The 26,110-nt window shown below is 43.3% G+C and overlaps 1 protein-coding gene across 4 annotated transcripts in view; it reads left to right on the top strand.

The window, feature by feature from the left end:
• The window catches only part of LOC311050541 (A-kinase anchoring protein 13), a 114,541-nt gene that overhangs the window by 79,994 nt on the left and 8,437 nt on the right, over nucleotides 1-26,110 (top strand). For 3 of the 4 annotated variants that reach the window (XM_084064626.1, XM_084064628.1, XM_084064629.1), the window contains 15 exons: nucleotides 334-480; nucleotides 1,855-2,120; nucleotides 3,454-3,579; nucleotides 3,957-4,074; nucleotides 6,927-7,181; nucleotides 9,905-9,981; nucleotides 11,776-11,957; nucleotides 14,458-14,540; nucleotides 14,845-15,111; nucleotides 18,821-18,991; nucleotides 19,365-19,438; nucleotides 21,595-21,639; nucleotides 22,585-22,635; nucleotides 23,857-24,162; nucleotides 25,807-25,971. In XM_084064626.1, the coding sequence (XP_083920752.1) occupies nucleotides 334-480; nucleotides 1,855-2,120; nucleotides 3,454-3,579; nucleotides 3,957-4,074; nucleotides 6,927-7,181; nucleotides 9,905-9,981; nucleotides 11,776-11,957; nucleotides 14,458-14,540; nucleotides 14,845-15,111; nucleotides 18,821-18,991; nucleotides 19,365-19,438; nucleotides 21,595-21,639; nucleotides 22,585-22,635; nucleotides 23,857-24,162; nucleotides 25,807-25,971 (2,333 nt within the window). The remainder of the gene's footprint in view (nucleotides 1-333; nucleotides 481-1,854; nucleotides 2,121-3,453; nucleotides 3,580-3,956; nucleotides 4,075-6,926; nucleotides 7,182-9,904; nucleotides 9,982-11,775; nucleotides 11,958-14,457; nucleotides 14,541-14,844; nucleotides 15,112-18,820; nucleotides 18,992-19,364; nucleotides 19,439-21,594; nucleotides 21,640-22,584; nucleotides 22,636-23,856; nucleotides 24,163-25,806; nucleotides 25,972-26,110) is intronic. The other variant, XM_084064627.1, reaches the window with a different exon arrangement.

Raw genomic sequence — 26,110 nt, forward strand, 5'->3', positions numbered from 1 at the left:
AGGTGTAGATAGAAACCATTTGTGTGTTCTTGCATAGATTTAATGCTGTATTTTCACTTTACTTAAAGCACCCAATGGCCATTTATAGTGAGTTATAATCACGCTATAATGCATTATAGCAGTGATCAGCAGTTATGAAGTAATATGATGCTTCATGCTTGACCTTATAAGACATTATAAAATGCCTATAATGTGTTATTATTAATGTTATGAAGCATTGAGTATTAGTTCTTATAACTGAACGACGCGGTTGTACAACAAGGTATGAATGAGACTTAATTGATATAGACTACACTATAAATGTACTATATGTGTGATGGTTTGTGGTCTTAGGTACAGAGATGATGGATGGACAGCTGATGGGAGAGTTTGAAGCGGAGGTGAAGGATTTGGAGTTTGACTCCTGGAGCTTGACTGTGGAACAGGACCTCCTCAAACAACTCAACACTGAGCTCATCAAGAGACAGGATGTCATATACGGTATGTATAGGATTATCTGTCTGTCTGTCTGTCTGTCTGTCTGTCTGTATGTATGTATCTATCTATCTATCTGCAATTCTGCATGTTATGTATGCATCTGTGATGACAGTATCTATACATGCTTATAGTTGTTGTGTGTCATGAGATGTTCAGATAGGTTCACAGACAGATATCTAGATCAGTGGTTCCCAAACTTTTTTGGTCGTGACCCAAAAGAGAAATTTGATGTCTTCCTGGGACCAAAACTAGTGAAAATAGCCGATCTACAAGCTCACACGCTGTGAGCTTGTAGATCTGCTATTTTCACTACTTCAAAAGTTTTTATTGTATGTATTTTTTTATGGAATTTTGATATTTATATATATATATTTATGAATAATTGTGAAAACGAAAATCTTTTGAAATAAACTGCTCAAAAAAAGTTCAGAAACTTTACTTCGGTCAATTATATCTCCCCTTTAATAATACCAATTGGTATTGTGTTTTATATCATTTTTATTGTTGATTTGTCACCTTTACAACGAGGTACAGCTCGTAAGGATCGGGCATTCGTGGAATGAGCAACACAGCTAAACGTGTGGATAGCGCCTCCAAAACATTTGCCAAAATCACCCAATATGCTTCTGTTGGTAATCGCTCTTGTTTTGAGCAACCTGCCAGCACACACCTGCCAGTAGTCACAGGTGTGTGACTGCCTCACAGGTGAGTGACTGGCACCTGAACATGGGTTCTGCAACTTTGTTGAGTTTGTGTATGCTCCAAGCAACAACATTGCCCCCATGGAAAGATGCCACGTTTGTCCCTTCAGGATAAGGCCTGTGCAATAGGGTAAAAGTATCAATACTGCAATATAAAAATACTCCGTTACAAGTAAAAGTCCAGAATTCAAAATTGACTTGAGCAAAAGTATTGGTATCAAAATGTACTTAAAGTACCAAAAGTAAAAGTACTAAAATGTTTGAAAATAGCAGAAGCTCTGAGCTTGTAGATCTGCTATTTTCAAATAGCCTATGTATACAATAGGGCTGAAGTGGTTAATGGTATGTTTTATAATATAATAATTGATAATTGCAAAGTAACTAATAACTAAAGTTTCCAAATAATTGTAATGGAGTAAAAGTACAATATTTGCCTCTGAGATGTAGTGGAGAAGTAAAAGTACTGAAAATTGGAAATACTCCAGTAAAGTACAGTACTTGAGTAAATGTACTTAGTTACTTTACACCACTGGCTATAAATAATTGTAGAGAAGATCGCAGCCCTAACAAGACGGACTCTAATCCCCCATGGCCTTCTCTGTCCATCCGCCCTCCCTCCCTCCCTCCCTCTCTCTCTCTCTCTCTCTCGCTCTCCCCCTCTCTCTCCCTCCAACAGAACTCATGCAGACGGAGATGCATCATGTCCGCACCCTGCGGATCATGTCGGAGGTCTACAGCAAGGGGCTCCAGAAGGAGGTGGGCCTGGAGCCACAGACCCTGGACAGACTGTTCCCCGCTCTGGACGAGCTGCTGGACCTCCACACCCAACACCTCCACCGTCTGCTGGAGAGGAGGAGAGACAACCAGGAGAGAGAGGACAACCCGGGAGGAGGAGGTGGAGGCTTCATCGTCAACCGGATAGGAGATGTACTGCTCCACCAGGTCAGTGAATGACAGTGGTGGACAGTAAATAAGTACATTTACTTGTACTACTGTACTTAACCCATTAAGGCCTGAGGCGATTCTTTAAAAAAATCTAAATCATAACAGTTTTTGGAAAAAAATAAAAAAAAAAATGTTTTCAAGATTTTTCAAAAATAGCCAAAGACATCTAGGATAAGGATAATTCCTTTTAACAGGTCGTTCATGTCTTGTTTCCAATGAGAACCTGTGAGCAATTAGGGGTTAAGAGTCTTGCTCAGGGACAAATTTCATTTCATCGACACAAATGCTGGGGTGGCCTGGAATCGAACCTGGGGCAACCAGGGCCTCTGGCTCCCTAGGCGGGCTCACTAACCACTCAGCTATGGCCGCCCCTTGATCTAAAGTGACCCAGATGCGTTGCAGGTATCAATGGGTTAAGTCATCAGCATGTTTTTGCCTGCTGATGACTTTCACTCCGCTACATTTTAAATAGTAATAATAATATGTTTGTAATCACCTTTTATGCATAGACCATACATGGGCAACTGGCGGCCCGGGGCCACATGCGGCCCCCGCCTTCATTTAATGCGGCCCGCAGGTTAATATCAGAATACTGATATATTGTTGATTTAAGCTGTTACAATTCCAAACATGCAAACATGACCCGCTTTAATTGCTTCAGTCTATATTAGTAGCTTGATGACTAGTATTAAAATATTATTGTCTATTTTATGTCCAATGTATTTGTATTTAAGTTCATAGAGTTAACATAAGTACAGTATAACTAAATGCATTTGAAAAAAATAATAATAATACTTTTCAGGATTCCAATAAAAAAATTGCAAAAATAGCAGATTGACACGTTTTGAGCTTGTAGATCGGCTATTTTTGCTACTTTTTGTGTGACATAGAATGGCGAAGTAGGACATTCATTTACGAAAAAAGTTAAAATACGTAGATAAGAGGTGTCTGCCCGATGATGCTGGAGTCAGTGTGGAAATATAATGGCCCTCTCCATCATCAAAGTTTCCCATCCCTGGCATAGACTGTCTGAACCATATGAACCCTTGCATCCCTATTCTGGGCATGTCATAATAGGCAAAAGCATTCTCTGAAAATGGCAGATCTACAAGTTCACAAAGCATTGCATTGCGACGCGTTGTGAGCTTGTTGATCGTCTATTTTGCAGCAAAGAGATTTTGTGCAGGGGGGAAAAATGCCACGCTAGGGAAAAACTACTGGGGAACCCCGGACAATGAAGGACAGTATATATAGGATTTAAGTGATTACAAAAATAAGTATTGGTCTATATTGATTGATTAATATGCTGATACTGACATTCTTTCTCCAGTTCTCAGGGTCCAGTGCTGAGTGCATGAAAAGGGTTTATGGGAAGTTCTGCAGTCGTCACAATGAAGCCGTCAACTTGTACAAGGAACTCCTGACCAAAGACAAACGCTTCCAAGCTTTTATTAAAGTAAGGCTTTCATCACATCACACACACGCACGCACGCACGCACGCACGCACATACGTACATACGTATGTATGTGCGTATGCATGCACACATTCGGTTGGTGTCCTTCATCTATATCCTACAGTACATTCTTCACTAGTGAATATTACACTGAAGAACCTAAAGTTTTATAATGCAAAACTCAATTGTCTCAGCTGTGTGTTCCTCATAACTTTTGATTGCAGAAATGATGATTCATGATGTAATCTAGCATTGGAACACATGGTTATACTCAACAACAGGTTTAGTGGAGATGAAACAATGTTCTTTGTTCTGTTTGTTGCCAGCTGTATCTTGGGTCTGGTTTATCGATATCGTCTCCTGTGTTATTTCCATCTAGAGAAAGATGAGCAGCAGCGTGGTGCGGCGACTGGGTATCCCAGAATGCATCCTGCTGGTGACCCAGAGAATAACCAAGTATCCAGGCCTGATCCTGAGGATGCTTCAGCACACCAAAGGTTAGTGTCACTGTCACGTTACGAGACCGTAGCTGTTGGCTAGCTTACCTGCTGTATCCTCCTGCTAGCTTTAGCTTATGTACTTTTCAGGACTTTCTATTAATTAAAATCTTTACTAAATCTTATATTAAAATTGGCTTAAGGGCGGACTGACAGGGGGGGCGGGTCGGCGGACCACGTCGTCACACTCATGTCACTATGACTCAGCCATAACAAATGGAGTTCCCAATGCAGCTACGCCCAAATACAGAGTGTGTTGTCTAACCTCAATGTGTTGTCATGGTATCAGGCGTAAACAAATCAGTCAGCTCTATATATGGGCACAAAATGGGGCAATTGGGTATATACTTATGACATCAGCGATCTCCATATATGGGCATAAAAGGGACAAGGACTGACAGATACAGAGATCCGGTTGTCCAGGCCACAGATCCGACCACTATGCCCATATGGTCATGTGCATATATGGGACAGATCGACTTCAAACTCGGTGCGCGCAGTGGCAAGGACTCGAGGCAGTGCGGTGCCCGCCGTCGAGTAGTTCGGATATCCAGTTGTTCAGAACCGCCGATCCAACCAATATGCCCATCTGAACTCATTGGCATACACTAAGACATTTTTAACAGTGGGCTTACAAGGATTCCGGATATGTATTCATGTTGGAATCTGCCAGGCTGTCTAGGCTGATAAATCAAACACACCTTCAAGTCTAATGGTCTGGCCACCAACTGTGTACTTCAACAGTAATCTACCCTTAAAGCTGCTTTATAGTTCAATGGGAAATGGGCTTGGGTGTTAGTGTGTGTGTGTGTGTGTGTGTGTGTGTGTGTGTGTGTGTGTGTGTGTGTGTGTGTGTGTGTGTGTGTGTGTGTGTGTGTGCGTGCGCGTGCGCGTCTGTGCCAGTTCATAGTTCTATGTGGGTTTGGGCTAAGAGTTGGTGTATGTATCTGTGTGCACAAGTTTCAAAGTTTCCCTGAGATTTGTGTGTGTGTGTGTATGCATGCGCATGTGTGTGTGCGTGCGTGTGTGTGTTTCTAGTTTTATATGAAGTGAGGGGTTGTGAGTTAATCCTCAAGGTTCTCTGAGAAGACTTTCTCCTGCCAACTCTGACATGTACTGAATAAAAACACACCACCCTGCTCTCCCAAGTTGACACAATAGTGTGATGTAAGACACGCAAGGAGAAAATAATACTCTCTAAAAACACCCTTCAGCCATACAATTCTCTTATCTTTAAAATCGTAGTGCTTTGTTTGTTCCCCTTTGTAATTTGCATAACCTTCTGCCAGACTAAAGGTGATTAAAACAAAACATCACGTTAATTGTGATTTTAAGATACAAGCCCTCAAAGACACTTTGGGTCTATGTAAGCTGAGTAATATTTCTAAAACAAAGCCACTTTAATTCCTTGCTGATCTGGTAGAAGGCTATGCATATTCTATTCTCATTTTGTACCAAATGCTGCTTCAAGGGTTTTAAGTTGTTCAAGCACTCCAATTCTGGCTTACTTGCAACATGTCCCCTGGTGTGGCTTAAATCCTCAAGATCCTCAAGTCATCGCTGTTCAATAAATGTACATGTCAACTTGTAATTTTCCTCCACCAAAAACATCCCTAAAGGAGCTTAACAGTGATGTTTCTTTGCTCTATGCCCTTGATTAGTATTCCTTATCCTATGAATTATGTATACGTTTGATTCTCCACAATTTGGGTAATCCAATGATTATGCACAGAGAGTCCACACCAAACACACTGCGACCACAACAACAAGCGACTTACGTCCTCATTATGGGACCCACGCTGGTGTCGGGTTACGGGAAAGCACTGGTTTTCACTGGGGCCGTGTCCATAGAGAACGTCTTTTGAGCTGAGGAGCGCTTTGGATATCATGTCCATACTAGCGCTCGCACACGCCCCGATGCCCACATCAGGACCATCAAAAACCCGGCGCTCCTCTCCAAAAGTTAAACTATTGTCAGCTTGGAGCGCCCCGGGCGCCGCGCCAAAAGGCGCTGGGTGCCGTGGGTGCTGAAGCACGATGCCTGGGGGGCTGGGAAGAGGCACCAGCCCGTCTTTACCATGGAAATGCATCATGGCAGACAGGCGCTGCCAGCACAGAAAAACGCTTTCAATGGACGCGGCCCCTTAGTAACCCATTAAGACCTGAGGAGAGACTGAGGCCGATTCTACAAATGCCCTTTAAATCAGTAGTTCTCGCACTTTCAAGATTTTCCAAAAATAGCAAATGTACAAGCTTGCAGCATGGCACGAGTTTGTACATCTGCTATTTTTTAATAGCCAACGCTAAAACCGAACATGACACTGATGCTTTCCCAGTTTTAATGGTTTAATGTTTTAATCTCTCAACACAGATCTTTTTTTCTCTTTTTTTTTTAACGAAAGGCTTGAGAGTGGAAATGACAGGTGGGAGGAAATATCCACTCAGCGTGTGTCTTTGACAGCTTGACTGTAAACCATCCATAGATTCTAGTCAAGAAATACACAATGTAGTTACTCAGTCTTGCTTACTGTATATCACAGCTACAATTGCTAGTTAAGTATTCGGCAGTGGTGGAAAAAGTACTCAAATGTTTTACTTAAGTAAAAGTATCAATACTGCAATGTAGAAGTACTGTGTTACTGTTTAAAAGTCTGGAATTCTAAATTTACTTGAGTAAAAGTACAAAAGTATTGGTATCAAAATGTACTTAAAGTACCAAAAGTAAAAGTACTAAAATGTTTGAAAATAGCAGATCTACAAGCTCACAACGCGTCGCGACGCGTCCCTTTGTCATAACCACGGTGTATGCAAAGTATGTTTGGTAAAAGTATTGAATGTTTCATCACACGCAGAGAGCGAGGAGGATTTCGAGGACTTGAACGAGGCCGTGCGGCTGGTGAAGGAGGTGATAACGGCGGTGGACGACAAGGTGAACGAGCACGAGAAGAGGCAGCGGCTGAAGGACATCCACGCGCGCACCGACAGCAAGTCCATCATGAGGATGAGGAGCGGGCAGATGTTCGCCAGGGAGGACCTGCTGAGGGGGGGACGGCGGCACATCCACGACGGGCCGCTGCAGCTGAAGAACACCCAGGGACGGCTCAAAGGTTGGACATTTACACACACACACACACACACACACACACACACACACACACACACACACACACACACACACACACACACTCAGTGGTGGAAAAAGTACTCAAATGTTTTACTTAAAGTAAAAGTATCAATACTGCAATGTAGAAGTACTCTGTTACAAGTAAAAGTCCGGAACTCAAAATTGACTTCAGTAAAAGTACAAAAGTATTGGTATCAAAATGTACTTAAAGAACCAAAAGTAAAATTACTAAATGTTTGAAAATGTTTTGTTTTGAAAATAGCAGATCTACAAGCTCACAACGTTTTGAGCGTTTTTAAGTAAAAGTACCTCAAAATTGTACTTAAGTACAGTACTTGAGCACATGTACTTAGTGACTTTACACCACTGCATGCACTCATGCACATGAAAAAGATTTACTGTATTCATTTTTACATTTGTTACTCTGAGAGTACAAATGGAACCAAATGGGTCCCATTTCATTCCGTTTGTATTCTCTTTTAATGAAAGGTGCTGTAAGTGATATATTGTATTACATTTTGAAATGTCTTGGTTAAAATGTTAAAGCACTATATTCTGCTTGGGTCTCCCTGTCTCTCCAGCTCTTTAGTAAACAAACAATAGTCAGGTCAGGATATCAATTTGATCGAATCAGGAGAGAGAACCTCACAAAGATCATTTATCATCATTTTGTGTCAAAGTTCCATTCCACAGTTCATGTTTTTTGTTTTGTTTCATTACTTCAAGTTCACGTGTTTATCCTAGTGTATCTTGTATGAGTCGTCTCTCCTGATTGGGTATAATTGGTATCCTGACCTGAAAATTAAGCTGGAGAGACAGAGAGACCCAAAGACACTCTAAATCAGGGTCTTCAACGTTTTCAGGCCAAGGACCCCCTAGCTGAGAGAGAGATGAAGCAGGGACCCCCTCTAAATTGAATAAAATTGTGTTGCAGATTCAACTTTTTTTGTTTACTTGGTCTGCTCTTTTTCCCCTCTACACCAAACACCTCTTAGCCAAAAATAGCCGCTGCAATTTTTGGCTAAAGTTCTCCTCAGATAAGGGATGCTAAGGTTCAAGTGGTTAAGGTAAAAAAAATCTTATCACACAAAGATTTGGCGGACCCCTTGTAGTAACTCTGAGGACCCCCTAGGGGTCCCGGACCCCCTGTTGAAGACCCCTGCTCTAAATAGAAATTTATTGGCATATAGAGCTATTTAAACCAAATGAAAAGTATTCAGACTCACACTCACAGGTCTATCTGTCTATCTCCATGTCTTCTATCCCTATCTCTCTGTCTCACACGCAAACATTTTCCTCTCTCGCACACCTTTCTCGCACTTGGACGTAAGCATTAACGTTTATCGGCAGAGCAATTCATAGTTTCACAAGTTGACACGGCAGTGGGCTGATGCTAGCTGACTTAAAAGATGGGCCTATAATGAAAAGGAACAACCCACCACAAAACACACTGGCTTTTAATGTGTTTTATTACACCATTTTATTTCTGGTTTGTAAGCACCCTATCCAGTTTACGTGGTTCCCCAAATAAGAGGGAAGGGATATGGCTGTCATTAATCAAAGCTGCACATTGTCAATAGAGCATTGCTGACACGCCCACATCACGAGTACCACTCGGCCACGGTTTAGGCTCACAATACTTGCTGATGGGAGAGGTGCTTATCACCTCAAAGGAACTAATGAGAAAAAACACTGTGCTGGCTAGTTATATACAGAGTGCACCAGTTTAGTGCCAGCAAAGGTAACTAGTCTAGGGGTGTGCCGATACACTAATTTCACGATACGATACGATACACGATGTTGGGGCCCACGATATCGATACGATACGATATATGGAACTTTTTTATTATGAAAATAAATGGGGGGGGGGGAAGCAAATGCAAACAAATACTTCTGTTTTTGCATTGTTATTATTGCAACAAAAAAAACCGATACATATTGTCACGAAAGCGTATTGCGATATATCGTGGGACGATATATCGGCACACCCCTAGTAACTACACACCATGCTGCCTGTCTGTCTATCTCTCTCTCTGTCTATCTCTCTCTCTGTCTATCTCTCTCTCTCTCTCTCTCTCTCTCTCTCTCTCTCTCTCTCTCTCTCTCTCTCATTCACTCACTCACCTACTCACTCACTCACTCACTCACTCACAATTTTGAACACATTTGGGAATGTTTGACAAAGATTTGACAAAGAAAAATAGGGATGCCGAATGTGGTCATACTGTAACAAGTGCCACATTTCTTGGGTTCTGTTCTCTCTTCCTCTGGTAGCTTTCACATTTTCTTACATTACAAGAGTTAATGAATGTAAGAAAAGGAGTCTGTCATAAGCCAGTGAGCCGTGAAGATGAATTATAACCATGACTTTAATGGCATGTTTCCAATTATAGAAATGTCTTAATTTATTGAAACCTGCCCTCCATGTGACCCCAACTTCCTCTATCGTTCTCTCTCACCTCAATTCACTTTCAATTCTACAGTTTCATTCTCATTTCATAATAAACCATATTACACAGATTACAATATTGCAAAAATGCATCATTTATTTTATATTCCTATGTTTTATTATCATAAAATTATTTGGGGGCCCACTTGCAATATCCTCGCATCCCACCAGTGGTCCCTGGCCAGGTTTGGACCATGTCTATGCACGCTTTATATCTCTGTGTCTCTCTCTCTCTCTCTCTCTCCCTCGCTCTCTAGATGTCCATGCACTGTTGCTGTCAGACGTGTTTGTGTTCCTTCAGGAGAAAGACCAGAAATATGTCTTCGCCTCTCTGGTATGATATGAAATTGTCATCAAAAGTCTTATTCTCTTTCTCGCTGCGTCTCTGTTCTGTCCTCTCTCTCTCCTTGCCTCCCTCTGGATCTGTCTGTCTGTCTGCCTGTCTGTCTGTCTCTCTCTCTGTCTGTCCTCCTTCCCTCTGCTGGTCGAACACCCACACTGCTGTTGCTTCTATGACGCCCGAGTTTCCCTCCGGGGGTCAAGAAAGGAATATCTTATCTTATCCTCTCTTATCTGCCACTGCTGTCGCCTCCATCTACACTCCTTCCTCCCTGCTTTAGTTCCCTTCCTCCTCCATAACATAACCTCCTCCCCTCCTCTATCCTTCACCGCTTTCATCATGAATTCCTCTCCCCTCTTCAATGCACCCCTGTCCCTGCCCTCTATTTCTCTTCTCTCTCTCTCTCTCTCTCTCTCTCTCTCTCTCTCTCCCCCTACTTTTCTCTCACGCCTCATCCCTCCCCACCCCCACTATCTAACAAGGTCCTACTGAGCGCGTGCAGAGATGCAGTCATCACATTTTCCTCTCCAGCTGTTCGGCTGCTAAACAGCATCCTGTCCACGGTTAGCCTGCTGGCTAACCGTGCCACGGCACAACACAGCTTTTTATAAGGTGGTGGTGATCATGTTGGCTCTAGGTTTCGTCCCTTGGCATGGAACCCAGCCCTATTATACAAGGCTCCTTGATTTAGAGAAGTTTCTTTTCCTGTGCTTACGTCACTTGCCGTTTTGTGGGCTGGGGTCATTTAATGCGCCCCCACACACATTCAGCACACATAAATATAGATGTACAGTACATGGAAATGAATGTAGGGTGAGTGGACGGTCATAGTTTAAACAATAGCTATTCCTGTGACCCGTGTGAAAGTTGGTTGCTTAGATATATTGTGACAATTAATTACTCCATCAATCAGCAACATGACCTTCCCCACCCAGTTCATCTTTTGCTGATAATATGAAATGTAAATGCTGTTCAAAGGCTTTGGCATTAAAAACACATTAAATAGCTTTGTCATTGCATATCGTTGCAGTGCACGTTGACCAGTAAGCCATTTAATACAGAGCTCAATTATCATTACATTATACACAAACTAATGACCACTTTCCTGCCTGTCTGCTCTGTGTCTGTGTGTGTGTGTGTCCCTCTAATGCCTGATTCATGCTCCGACGCACGACAGCATCGCAGGCAGAAAATAGCCGATCTATAAGCTCATACACGTTGTGAGCTTATTTTCGGTCTGTGATGCCGTCATACAACAAAGTATAAATCGGGCTTAATAGTCTGTCTGTCTGTCTGTCTGTCTGTCTGTCTGTCTGTCTGTCTGTCTGTCTGTCTGTATCTCTGTCTGTCTCTCTGTCTGTCTGTCTGTCTGTCTGTCTGTCTGTCTGTACCTCTGTATCCTACTCCCCTCTTCTCCTCTTCCTTTCTGATCTTCTCCTCTCCTTCTTCTCCTCCCTTTAATTTTAGATATTCTGTTCTCTACTCTCCTTCCTCCTCCCATCGCTCCATTCTTCTCTCCCTCCAGAAGGCCTGTTCATCTTCTCTCACACAACCATAACCCTTTTCTCCCTTTCTCCCCCTTGCCTCCATTCCCTGCCTTTTCCCCTCCTCTCTTCTTCCCTTCCTCCTTCTCTCCATCCATCATACTCTCATCCCTCGCTCATAGCCATTGGGAAGCAGCTGGGCCAGTTCCTCCTACAGTCATAGTCTAATTATGTTGTTGTCTCTCTCTCCCTCTCTCTCTCTCTCTCTCTCTCTCTCTTCTCTCGGTCCCTCCTCTCCGTCCAGGACCATCGCTCCACGGTTCTGTCCCTGCAGAAGCTGATCGTTAGGGAGGTGGCCAACGAGGAGCGGGGTCTCTTCCTGATCACGGTGGGCTCCGACAGGCCAGAGATGGTGGAGGTTCTGGCCAGCAGCCGAGACGAGCGGAACACCTGGATCCAACTCGTCCAGGACGCCATGCACTGCATGTGAGTGGAAAGGGTGATTTGATATCATGAGAAGACGCTTTATACAGTGTGTGTGTGTGTGTGTGTGTGTGTGTGGGGTGTGAGAGGAGGAAAGGTGACGCGAGAACCGTAACATAACGTATTCATAGCATATTCTTCATAATAGAAGAATAACAGTGTAGTAAGAGGAATTTATATTGTATTCATGAGATAAGATATGAATGAGAATTTAAGAAATGATATTGTACATATGTTTATAGAACTTTATTTAGAGAGATTGGCTATCTAAAAGCCAGGGTTACAGCATGTTTTACCAAAAGACACTTTGAAAATATAGCAAAAAGTATAACATGTTCACACGTGTCAAAGATAGTACTGTAGCCTATTCTAAAAAGAAGTATTGCTACTGTGAGTCTTTTTGGTATGCAGATGTAACAATATCTGTGAATGTCTCTTTCTTGGAAGCTATTCAGTTTGAATAAAATTATAGATTTCTTCTGACATGCAAGTTTATCATCAGTAGAATATCTTGTGTAGGAGGCTTAAAATACCTTCCCCACTAAAAATGTCTTTCTTCTTCTTTCTTTTATTTATCAAATGTGCAACTCCTACTCTGTATATATTAGTCCATCCATCACACCTTAATGTAATCTCTCCCCTTACCCCAAATCTTTACTCCCATTTACCCTAGAGATCTAGGAAGCCTGGTGTGTGAAACATGACGTCTTTGTCCCCTTTTTTAATCCAGGAATTAGTCGTGGTCCAGGACTTTTGGTTATAATTATACCGTAAAGAGAAACTTTGCCGATTATGAACCTAAATCTCGTTGTTCTGTTGAGAGCAGATCATGATATTCTGTGGGAGGAAAAAAAACTATGTCTTCTGTGTATTTCTACCTAGTATATGAGCTCCTCAGATTAGAACAATGCGAATTAGGTTAAAAAATAGGCAAACATTTCCTTTAACCCAATAATAGATACTGATGGAGGAGATTAGAGTCTTGTCGACCCGGTAAACCACTGATGCTTGCAGTCTGTTTCAATTAAATGAAAGAGCTACTCAATGCCTGGGATTCTGCACAGCACAATGCTGTGTGTAGGAAGCTGTGTGGTTTACAAATTGCAGTGTGGCAATGTTGATTGAATTTACAGACCAATATAGAAAGCCATTTCCAATTCTCCATAACCCCGCCTCTTAAAGTTAAGGGTCAGAGTGGTACCGTGACCCTTAACTTAAACTCACCTCTTAACCCGACCTTTAATAAAAACCTAACATCACCCCTTAATTCAACAATCACCTCTAATCCTCACCCCTCAACTCAATTCCTTAGCCTTTATTTCCTGTTCTGACCCAAACGCTCCCCATTACCCTCTACGATGATTTAAATTCACATCTGGGAGAGTGAAACTTCACCTCCATTGCCCTTGTAACCCAGGACTTAGATGCAGAAGTGATTACAGTATTATGTATTGGGTTAAAATGTATACTCCTATATGAAGAGGTCCATTCTGCCTCTTCCACCCCATCAGCCCTTAACCCAAACCTTTCCCCTCCATTTCCTGCTGTGACCCGCCGGAGGCCCCACGCTTCATGTTTAAAATTCTGATCCTGGCGAGTGAAACCTCACCTGACTTTCCCTTGTAACCCGGGAGTCTGACAGCGCAGGTTTTAAGGCTGTATAGTAGTGTAGCGTAAGCTGTGATGGAGGGGGATTAGAGTGTACCTGGGTTTATACTGACAGAATGGTCTTAATGGTATTAAGGAACGACCAGGAGGATTTACTGCACACAGTACGCCAGAGAGAGAGACAGAGAGAGAGAGAGATGATGATGATGATGATGATGATGATGAGAGCAGCTAAATGTTATCTAAATGTCTTTGGAGAAAGATGGGCTAGATTATCTCTCTCGCTCTGTCTCTTTCTCGCTTTGACATGGCCATCTGGCAGAAAATGTGTTATTAGCATTTTTTTTTCCTTTCCTGTTTTAATCAACTATTTTTTACATTTTTTTTCCCGGCCCAATTCAATCGTTATGCCAACCCCCCCCTCCAGTGTACTGTATACAGTCCCTGTAAGTACTAACCTCTACTGCTGGAACACGCCAACCCTCCCAGTTCAGCTCCCTGCTGAACATGCACCACGACCAACCTGTAGGGGTCACTAGTGCAGTGACAGAGATCACCCGCTGCCGGCTTGCCACCCACGAAACACAGCCAATTGTGATTGTTGGAGCGCCTGGCCGAGCCGGAGGCTCTGATCTGAATGGGTGGGCAAGACCTTGACCCCTGCTTATGACCTTGACCACTATTAGCTCATTTTATTTGGATTCACCAATGCCAGCCCTGGCTGGCATTGGTGAATCCTAGACCATGCAGCAGGAATAGAGTGTTAGTCACTGTATCTGATTGGCTCTGTAACGTTAGCTATCCGATTGGCTCGTAGTCGTGTTCGATTTGTTGTATCTGATTGGCTGGTGGATGCCGGGCCGTATCTGATTGGCCGTCTGTTTGTTTTGGACAGAGAGAAGGATGATGATGAAGGGATCCCCAGTGAGACGGAAGAGGACAAGAGACTGCTGGAGACCAAGGCCAAGGAGATGAGAGGTACTGTGTGTGTGTGTGTGTGTGTGTGTGTGTGTGTGTGTGTGTGTGTGTGTGTGTGTGTGTGTGTGTGTGTGTGTGTGTGTGTGTGTGTGTGTGTGTGTGTGTGTGTGTGTGTGTGTGTGTGTGTGTGCGCGTGTGCGCGTGTGCGGGCGTTCGCGTGTGTTATGGATGTTTTTGTGGAACAGTGTCATCATTTTTGGCCCATCCTAATCTCCTCTCTTTCCCTTCCTCCCCGCATTCATGTATTTCCCCGCCTCCTTCCTCCTCTCTCCTCCGTCATCCTCCTCCTCCTCCCTGCCGTCAGACCTGTTGAGGCAGAAGGATGAGCAGATCGTGACGCTGCTGGAGGAGAAGGCCAGGGTGTTCCGGGAGATGTGTGAGTGTGGAGGAGGAGACGCGGCAGCAGGAGCAGGTGGCGTAGGAGGAGGAGGTGCAGCCGCCTCCAGAGGAGAGGGGGCGGAGCAGCGCGACGGCTGCTGCCCGGCCGAAGCCTCTCTATTCAGGGCCGCGTCCGGCAGCCAGGAGGCGCTGCCCCGCGGAGAACCCATCATGAAGCACGCCCTGCAGGAAGGTAAGGCACACACAGTGTTAATTGGTGAACGGTGCGTTTATAACGGCTTTCTACAAAGCGCTGTACCATGTGCATTACCATTCACACACACACACACACACACACACACACACACACACACACACACACACACACACACACACACAGGAAACCATGCAAGGCACCAACCTGCTCATCCGGAGCATTTAGGGCAGTGGTTCTCAAACTTTTTCATGTCAAGGACCCCCTAAATTATGTATTTGGCCACGGACCCCCATCTCAAAATATTTAGTTCCAGGGACCCCCAGGGCCCCAGAAGCAAAGATTTGAGTCACAAATGTCGGCTTTAAAAATATATATTTATTCAAAGATTTGCGGAAATTTTCTAAAATAATAATAAAGATAGCAGAATAGCAAAAATAGCAGATCTACAAGCTGAGCGTGTATATGTGACACTATATTCACTTATTTAGCTGGGGACCCCCTGGTACCCCGCCAAGGACCTCTAGGGGTTCCCAGACCCCACTTTGAGGACCAATGAGTTAAGGGCCCATTGAGCCGGGGATTGAACCGGAGAACCTCCCATTTCCCCAAGCGGCCGCTCTTATCATCTGAGCCACTGCTGCTCCCACAACACAGAAAGTATACAAATGTAACCAAATGGACCAGATTTGGTTACCTTTGTATACTCTCAGGGGTTACGAATGAATCAATGAACACTGAGGATTTGGCTGTGCAGAGAGAGAAAGAGAGACAAATTCAAGGTGTTTGAGGCTGGTATAATTCCATGCAGGTTCCACTGGAGTGGGGGGGTCTTAACCCACTGCACCGTCCAGAAGTAAACCCTGGACTCCTCCAATTGTATACAGTAGTAGACCATTGGTTCTCAACCTGTGGGCCGGGACCGCCAGGGGGGTCCCCACATGATCTTGGGGGGTCTCCAGATGACAGTAAAGTTTAAGGACTTTTAAGACCTTTTTAATACTATACCTAAAACAAAATAAAGAAAATGAAAAAAGACCATTACTGCATCAGAAGTAATCAACAAACTATACTATAGAGACTGGTCAAACATTGGCCAAATTGTCAAATAATATAAGAAAGAAGTAAACATTTTGGAAATAGACGATCTACAAGCTCAGAACTCCTCGCAGCGTTATTGAGTCAAACTAAATGTAATGCCTCAATTCCTACAATTCCAAGTGCTTTAGGGGGTCTCCAGTTCAAATATGATTATTTTGGGGGGTCTCTGAGCTTGTAGATCTGTTATTTTTGCCTCTTATAACATGCCCAGAATAGGGTCGCCATGTGGTTAAATAGTAATAGTGTCAGTAACAATAAACATGCCTGCCTACAATGATAGGCACATGTGTGGACAGTGGAATCACATGCCTAGTACTTCACATTTAGTTTTCTACATTAATTATGGATAACAGAATATTTTAGAAAGAGGTTGATATTGGCCTGTCGGCTTTCCAGTTATTTACGATACAAACAAACCTATAGTCACGGCCTACCCACATCTGAGTGGGCTGGGGTTGATATACTGTTTGTAATTACTGTTCGTCATCTGTCATCTGATCCTATAGGCTCGTTAAAAGGTATGTGTGAGCAGCTAGCGGTGGCACGTGCGAGCGCAGAGGCGGAGGTCTTAACCCATTCAATCCAGGAACGCATCTGTGTCATGTTAAGTTTTCTTTGGCTATTCAAAAATAGCAGATATACAAGCTCATAGCGCGGCATGAGTACCGCGCTATGAGCTTGTAGATCTGCTATTTTTGAAAAATCTTGAACATTTGTGCAAATCTATTTTTGAATAGCCAATGAAATCTAAAATGACAGAGATGCGTTCCCGGATTGAATGGGTTAGAGGCCAAACGATGCATCAGAGCCACAGTAGTTGTAAAAAAAGTGGCTGTAAATAGAAAATGCATAGATCTGTTGTGGGCCCGGGGGGGTTGGTAGTCTTTGGTGTAATGAGAAGCGGGGTCAGAACTTATAGATGGGGTGCGTTTACTCCGCGGCACCTGTGGCGAGGTGCCGCCTTATTACACAATTCTTTTCTTTTTTCTTTTTGGAAATACAGTGACACACTGACTACTCTGAGTGAAAAATGAAAAGCGAAAGCCTGGTTTTCCGAGCATCTGAACATTTTGTTCCAACAATGACAGTCGGATGAAGTCATTGTAAAATACGATGGCTGTGGCTTCTTTTGTATATACTCTGAGGACTAGAGTAAGAGTATTCAACACACATCTCTACGTGAGGTTGATCGAGACCATTTGTAATTACTGTTGTCATGTGATCCTATAGGCTCGTTAAAAGGTATGTGTGAGCATGTTGATGGTACGTGCGAGTGCAGAGGCGGAGGTCTCAACGGAAAAGATGATGCATCAGAGCCCACAGTAGTTCGTAATAAATAGAAAAAGAATATAGATCTTTTGTGGGCCGGGGTTGGTGGTCTTTGGTATAATGAGAAGCGGGGTCAGAACTTAGATACTGTAGGCTGTGTTTACACTGCGTTTTCACAGTGACTGGCAAAAGCACCTCAGCAACAATCCTCATTATACTGCTGACAAGTACAACACGATATAACACAGATCCTGTTGTTTTACTGCTAGTGCTTTGTACGTAGGGTATTATATGATATGATGTACAGTATGATAGTATTTTATGACATCTGATATGAAACAACTTAACAACTTCAGCCCTATATACTTCATCGTAAGGCAAAACTGTGAAAATAGCATATTTACCTTTTGTTTAGTTTTTTTTTTACAGAAACAATAAAATACATAACATTGCGTAAAAATAGGGGTGACTCAATGAAGCCTGAAGATTTTACAGTGCATCATGAAATGACACAACACGACATGACATAACACGAGAGAACAGCATGAAAAGACTTGAATGGAACTGAACAGAACAGATTGAAAAGGTTCCTGTCCACATGACACAGCAGGCAGTATAACTGTTGTACACACACACACACACACACACACACACACACACACACACACACACACACACACACACACACACACACACACACACACACACACACACACACACACACAGCAGGCAGTGTGGCAGATGAAGGCTGCAGGCTGTGGGCTCTTAACAGTGTTAGACAGAGGTAATGTAGTTAGTGACCTGTGTTCTCCTGTATGTCTCTGCTCCTGTCCCCGTGGACTTGAGGTTTGTGGTTTGTGTGTTTTTGTGTGTGACCTCATCCTGTTGTGCACACAGTAAAGTCCTGAGTGTTAGTTTACCTCTGAGAGTGTACAAATGGAACCAAACAGAGCTGTAAGGGTCCATCTGGTTCCATGGCATCTCAGAGTTACAAATGTTACAAAAGGAACACTGAGGACTTTTGCTATGACTATCTGCCACCACATTTTGGGATATAATTGATTATGTACTGCACTTTCATAAGATTAGGGTTAATGTTAGGGTAACAGGGTGTGCAATGAATGTAGGTCAATGCAATGTCCCCAAATGTTTACTAAACCAACGTATGTGTGTGTGTGTGTGTGTGTGTGTGTGTGTGTGTGTGTGTGTGTGTGTGTGTGTGTGTGTGTGTGTGTGTGTGTCTGTGTCTGTCTGTCTGTCTGTCTGTCTGTCTGTCTGTCTGTCTGTCTGTCTGTCTGTCTGTCTGTCTGTGTGTGTGTGTGTGTGTGTGTGTGTGTGTGTGTGTGTGTGTGTCCTTGCGTGCGTTTGTGTGTGACAGTGGAGACGCTCCAGACGCTGGTGAATGGCAGCCTGGGAGGAGCCATGGCGGTGGGGGGGCAGCAGGATGGAGGAGGCACAGGAGGAGGAGGAGGTGGTGTGGGACCGGTGTGTTTGCCTCGGAGGGCTGAGACGTTCGGTGGATTCGACAGTCACCAAATGAACTCTAAGAGTAAGACGCTCCTCTAGTCTGATCTTCTGTTCACGTTCTGCACAGTTTTGTCCTCTGGTGGCGATGCATTATCAATCAGGTTCATAATTCATCACACACACTGAATAGAATGGAATCTGCGCTCCTCTCTCCTCTCCAATTATGTCTTTTTTTCCTCCTCTTCTCATGACACACGCCCGCACACGCACGCGCACACACACACACACACACACACACACACACACACACACACACACACACACACACACACACACACACACACAGACTAAAGAATTTGACTCCAGCATTTCCCAGGCTATAACATGTCATTTACATTGGAAAAGGGTGTCAGCTCAATGCCTTTGATTGTAACTTTGTGTTTCCATGATTGCAGGTGGAGACAGAGATGAGAGCGGGGACACGGCAGCAGACCTGCGCAGGACCGAGTCTGACAGTGTTCTGAAAAAGGTATAATAAGCCTGATCTACAAGTTGGCGGCTCTTTTGGTCCCGTGACACCATCATACAGACAGACTACTTTAACCCATTCAATCCGGGAACGCATCTGTGTCATTTTAGATTTCTTTGGCTATTCAAAAATAGCAGATCTGCAAGCTCATTGCGTGCCGCACTATGAGCTTGTAGATCTGCATTTTTTTTTAAATCATGGAAAATGTGTTCAAATCTTTGAGTATACATATATATTTTTTAAAGCGAACATTTTTAGCGGTGCCAGCCGCTCTACTCTTGACTATGTCCGTCCGTATGTCCGTTTGTCCGTTTGTCCGTTTGTCCGTTTGTCCGTTTGTCCGTTATGTCCGTTTGAGCACGGGCTTTAAACAGCTATAACTCCAGTTCGCAGCATGCCAGCAAGTCCAAATTTGGTATGTGGACTTACACCACCAATTGGGACGAGCATTGATTGCTGAAGCCCCGCCCCGCCCTATTATAGCGCCACCAGGAGGCCACTGGCTTTAAACAGTGCTTTACACAGCTATAACTCCAGTTCGCAGCATGCCAGCAAGTCCCAATTTGGTATGTGGACTTACACCACCAATAGGGACGAGCATTAATTGCTGAAGCCCCGCCCCGCCCTATTATAGCGCCACCAGGAGGCCACTCATCAAAGGCACCGCTTCCTTCACACAGGGTGGGATTTTTAACTCCAATCTTTGCTTCTGGGGGTCCCTGGAACTAAATATTTTGATATGGGGGTCCGCGGCCAAATACATATAATTCTGGGGGTCCTTAACATGGAAAAGTTGGAGCACCACTGATATAGCAACATACTGTTAGGATTTAGAAAACATTTTTAGATATGTATTTGGCCGTGGACCCCCATCTGAAAATGTTTTGTTCCAGGGACCCCCAGAAGAAACGATTTGAGTTGCAAATGTTCGCTTTAAAAAAAAATATATATATATTCTTTCTTCTTTCCTTCTTTTTCCTTTATTTATTCAGGGAAGCCCATTGAGAGCAAGCTCGCTTTTTCAAGGACGCCCTGATAACGGCATATAAAATACAATACATACATAATGAAAAACAATAACAAACATTTGAATCATTCAATCATTCAAAGATTTGCACAAATTTTCAAGATATATATTTTTTTTAATAGCCAAAGAAATCTTGAAATAACACAGAGATTGAATGGGTTAAGTAACAGCTACAGTACTGTACAACCTCAACAACACTCCAGCTACAAGTACAGTATACGCTGGCACATGATCTAGCACAGAAATGTTGCCAATTGACCTTTGAGCAAGACACTGAGCTCCTACCTGCTCTCTTTCTGCAGAGGAGTCAGTGGCTCGTGCTGCTGGGACCAAAGCTAGGGCCACTAGGTCAGATGTTGTGGGCAGGAGGGTAGGAGTAATGTCAGCGTCACGTTGGCAGAGTGTATTTCTCTGGCGTTCACAGTGAATGTGGAGAGGGGGTGGAAAGCAACAACTCACTGTTTAGCTTGTATGCATTTGACCTACAGCATAGCGACGCTGTCGGGTGGAAACCTGTCCAAAACGTTCCTTTTTTAATTTTAAAAACGTTTACAAATTGTGAGCTACAAGCTCTGCTATTTTCATTACTTTCGTGTGACACTCTTCTCTTGTGTGATGAAGTACGGCATTAATTTACAAAAAAACATCATAGTGTGAAACAGATACAAGGTTTCTGCCCGACAGCAACGATAGACAGCATTCAGGTATTCTCTCTCTCTCTCTCTCTCTCTCTCTCTCTCTCTCTCTCTCTCTCTCTCTCTCTCTCTCTCTCTCTCTCAATCTATAATTGTCTGGTGAATTAGCCACTTGATCACTTCCTACAGGCCTCGTTGCTAGAGGAAGCTGTGGGTTATGTAAGCTTCTGTTAGCTGATGAGGATGAATGTGTGCTTCTGGGAGGTGCTCAGTGGGAGAGAGAGCCGTGGGCATCTCTGTCCAGTTGTCATTGTTCATTTCTGAGACAGACAGTAGGAAATCTATTATCCCAATCAAGATGGACAACTTGTGAGCTCATTCTTTCTCTCTCTCTCTCTCTCTCTCTCTCTCTCTCTCTCTCTCTCTCTCTCTCTCTCTCTCTTTCTCTCTCTCTCTCTCTCTCTCTTTTTTTATCTCTCTCTGTTTCTCTCCAGGGAGGAAATGCCAACCTGCTGTTGCTACTGAAGAGGAACAGCGAGGTAAGACTTCTTGTCTCTCAGTCGATCAGCGACCAGTGGCGTGTGCAGGAGGTGACCTGGGGTGGCGCCACCCCGGTTGCAGCGAGGTGCCAGCCTATTACACACGTTGTTGGGATTCGGAAATACAGTTGGAGAGCACACACCGACTACTAAGAGTGAAAACCGAAAAGCCCGGTTTTCCGAGCATCTGAAGATTTGTGATGACAATGACGGATGAACTCATTGCAAAATACAATGGTATTTTGTATGTGCGTGTGCGCGATAGGGCTGGTAAACGAATATTCGATATTCGAATATTATTCCAAAATTGGGAAAATATGTATATTCGAATATGAAAATTATATATATATATATATATATTATTATTTTTTAGGTTCATTTGACAGGGACAATACAAAAAACAATGTATCAAGTTATAAAAACAAACAAAATATGTTTTATTGGATCCGAGCACTTGATACATTGTTTTTTGTATTGTCCCTGTCAAATAAACATAACAATTCATATTCATTTTTTACAAAAATAATAATAATATTCGAATATATTCGAATATCTGCCAATTTTTAAGACCAATATTCGAATATTATTTCTGAGGAAAGTTACCAGCCCTAGTGCGTGAGCGCCCCACTTGGGCCACCCCAGTCCAAAAAGTCTGGATACGTCACTGTCAGCAACCAACATTTCACAGGCCATGTTTAATACTTTGTCTGTTCTCCAAAATCAATCTGTGTTTCCCAATTAACACAGCCTTGAACAATAGATTCTATATAAGACACTAATTGGGAGCGAGTACACAGATTATTGGACTGGATTAGTGCTCTAAATACAGGGTGTTAGTGGCCACAGTGGCTGGCGTAAATAAATAAATACTCTGCCAACATTGTTCACTCACATTATCCAAGGCCTTTTCCTATAGTCAACTGAAGCGTTGTTGTTTTCTTATAGCAGGTTCTTCACAGCGTGTCTCACCTCCATGACCTGCTCAGTGCATTACAGGTAAACACTCCTCCCGCCTGCGTCTGTCTGTCTGTCTGTCTCTCTATGCCTTCAAATCTTTCTTTTCTAACTTCCAACTTCTGTCTGTCTGTCTGTTTTGTACAGTGTATCTACTATATCCATACTATCTTTCCCTGTCTGTCTATTGATTGGTTTAATCTAATCTGTTTCTGCTTCAGGCAGTGTCTGGTTCTGTATGTTTATCTCTGTATTGATCTATCTGTACATCTCTAGCTAGTCAATAATATCTGTCTTCATTTACTTCTTTCTATGCCAGAATGCGGCGTCTATCTACCTACAGCAGTGGTTCTCAAACGTTTTCATGTCAAGGACCTCCAAATTAATACGTATTTGGCCGCAGACCCCCATCTGAAAATATGTCGTGCCTAGGGGCCCCCATACAAGATTTATGTTGTTAAAATGATTGCACTATGCTAGCACTGCTGAGGGTGTATACTAGTGTTGTGTATTGTATATTGTCTGTTGCATATCTAATGTATACATACTCTGTATATTATACAGAGTATATATGTTGCCAACTTACTGATGGTGTTGCTTTGATTGGGATGTCTTTCCATCATGCTGTATCTACAGCATTGGTTCTCAAAGTGGGGTCCTTGAGGGAGTTCTAGGGGGTCCCCAGCTAAATGATGGATACTTAGGAACCAAATGGACCCTTATGGGTCTGTAACTCTGAGAGTGTACAAATGGAACCAAATGGACCAAATGGATGTTAAATTAACATTGATTTTACAATATAAATTGGGGTCCAGAGAAATTACATGGGTGGTCCATAGTGCCTAATGCATGTCAAACTGAGGTCCTTGAAATTAAAGTGGTTGAGAATCAGTGCTAGAGCCATAACAAATATTCTCTTACTATGGGGGTCCCTGGCATATCTTTTCAAATGGGGGTCTGCGGGCTAATAAGTGTAAATGTGGGGGTCCTTGACATGAAAATGTTTGAGAACCACTGATCTACAGTACTTTTTTTCTTGCCCTGTATTCACTTTTTTTCCTTTTTACTGCTGTACTTACTGTCTTTAGTGACTTATATTATCTTATCTAATCAATGACATCTGTGTGTGTGTGTGTGTGTGTGTGTGTGTGTGTGTGTGTGTGTGTGTGTGTGTGTGTGTGTGTGTGTGTGTGTGTGTGTGTGTGTGTGTGTGTGTGTGTGTGTGTGTGTGTGTGTGTGTGTGTGTGTGTGTGTGTGTGTCAGGCGGTGGTGGTGCAACAGGACAGCGTCATTGAGGACCAGCGACAGGTGCTGGTCTTGTCCAACAGCTCCACCTCCAACAACAACAGCAGCTCCTCCTCCTCCACCGCGCCGTCCTCTCGTCCCTCCTCGCGCCCCAACTCCCTGATAGAGCAGGAGAAGCAGAGGAGTCTGGAGAAACACCGGCAGGAGCTGGCCTCCCTCCAGAGGCAGCAGTCCGCCCACGCCGAGGAGAGGAGGCGCAGGGAGAAGGAGTGGGAGAGGACGGAGAGGGAGCTCATGGACAGGGAGGTGCTGCTGCACGTACAGGTACACGAGACAAGCCATTGTTTTCAGCAGAGATGCACGATATTTACATTTTGGCCGATATCCAATAATATGCAGGGTCATATCGTCCGATACTGGTATATTACATTATTATATATTATATCTCTGCTGTCCAGCCAGAAACTGCTAACTCCAAAACGCTCATTGTTCAGGAAACGCAAAAACAAAATATACGTTTTTCAGGAAATGAAGAAAACCTTATATTTTTAAAACAAAGCAATACTGCCTCATCAAAGTTGGTATAGTGACTTTATATATTGTCAGATACTTGCATGTGTCATTATATTATCAACACTTTAACCAAATCGCGGGTAAATCAACACTTTACCCAGCGCAAGTGGAGTTAGCAGTTTCAGACGAGCAGAAATCAAGCTGAAGTGGAGTTAGGTGTCCAAACAACAGTAGCTCCACTCGCTGCTGAGGGAGAGGTTTCAAAAGGGTACAAATTCTCAAAAGCTAACAATGGATCTCCAAGCTCACAATGCATCACAACAACGTGTGAATTAATGCCCTGATGCTTCATGCCACTTATTATATAGGCCTACAATAATAAACAGGACTTTAAATATTACAATAACTTCTGCAAAGAGGTAGTAGAATAGCGCGACAGAAATGCTATGAACGCCTTTCTTCTTGTCACATTGCTCTCCTCATTAAACACTTAATAGATTTTAGAAATATAATTACTTGTTTTCATAACATTAGCGTCAGTGCTAAGTTTGATAAACAGGTACACTGCATAGTTTTAACAGACTACGGGGAGCTTGTTTACGTGGTCCTCCTCCTCGTTCACTGCGCAACGCGCTCTACTCATGCTGTTGAAAAGCAGCGCTGTAGAGGAGAGGGGGGAGTTGTTTGTTTTTGACGGACAGTTTGAGGATCCAATGGAGTTGGGAGTTTTCGTCAGAGGCGCTTTTTAATACTTTTCATTGGTTCAAATGTTTTGATATTTTACACAGACCTAAAGGGTGTTCAATAGCCTTGATTTATGAAAAAAAAATAAAAAATGAAAATGGAGTTAGCTGGCCCTGGCTGGACACCGACGATATTTATATTGAGCTCATTGCTGATTTTTTGTATTTTTGAGTGGTGCCAACCACTCCTATATCTGACTTTGTCCGTGTGTCCGTATGTATGTATGTATGTCTGTCCAATAAACAAACATTGATGACAACATCAATACCAATACAGGGCTCATCAAAGTCACCACTCTCTTCACACAGGGTGTGATTTTTCATTTTCTAAGCCATTAACGGTAACATTATTATTGCGTCAATATTGGTGAAATATTGGTCAATATTGGTGAAAAGTGTTCTGAATTATTTTGACATTGGTTCGATATCGATTTCATTAAATATTGGCCGATATCGATATGCTACCGATAATATCGTGCATAAATAGTTTTCAGGCCTTGCGACTTGGCATAAATCAGTGGTTCAAGGTTTGATATCCACGGACCCCCATAACTCTCTACAAATGGACCCGTTCCATTTGTTCCTAACGATCCCTGGGACCCCCCATGAACCCCAAAATCTATGACCACTGTCATAGATGTTTGCTTCATACAGATCTAGCTTCAAACAAAGCTATTTGGCATCAGTTTATGAATTGTCCTTCACTTTACAGGATGAGGAGACAGGAAGGAGGCGCGTGGAGCTGGAACGGGAGCGAGAGGAGTTGCAGGGTAAGAAGGAGGAGTACCAGAGAGATCTGGAGAGACTGCGGGACGCCCAGAGGAAACTGGAGAGAGACAGAGACACGCTGCAGAGAGAGAGAGACCGGGTGGCTGAGGTAAGAGAGATGGATTCATGCGAGTTATTCTGCCAAAACTACTAGTATTGCTTCTACTACTACCATCATTATTAGCTGCTGTCCTCTCCGTCACCTCCTAAACTCTTCCCCCCCCCCCACCTCCCCACCACCCTCCTCT

Source organism: Gymnoscopelus microlampas (genome assembly GCF_963454915.1).
Source record: "Gymnoscopelus microlampas genome assembly, chromosome: 1".
In the NCBI taxonomy this organism is placed as follows: domain Eukaryota; kingdom Metazoa; phylum Chordata; class Actinopteri; order Myctophiformes; family Myctophidae; genus Gymnoscopelus; species Gymnoscopelus microlampas.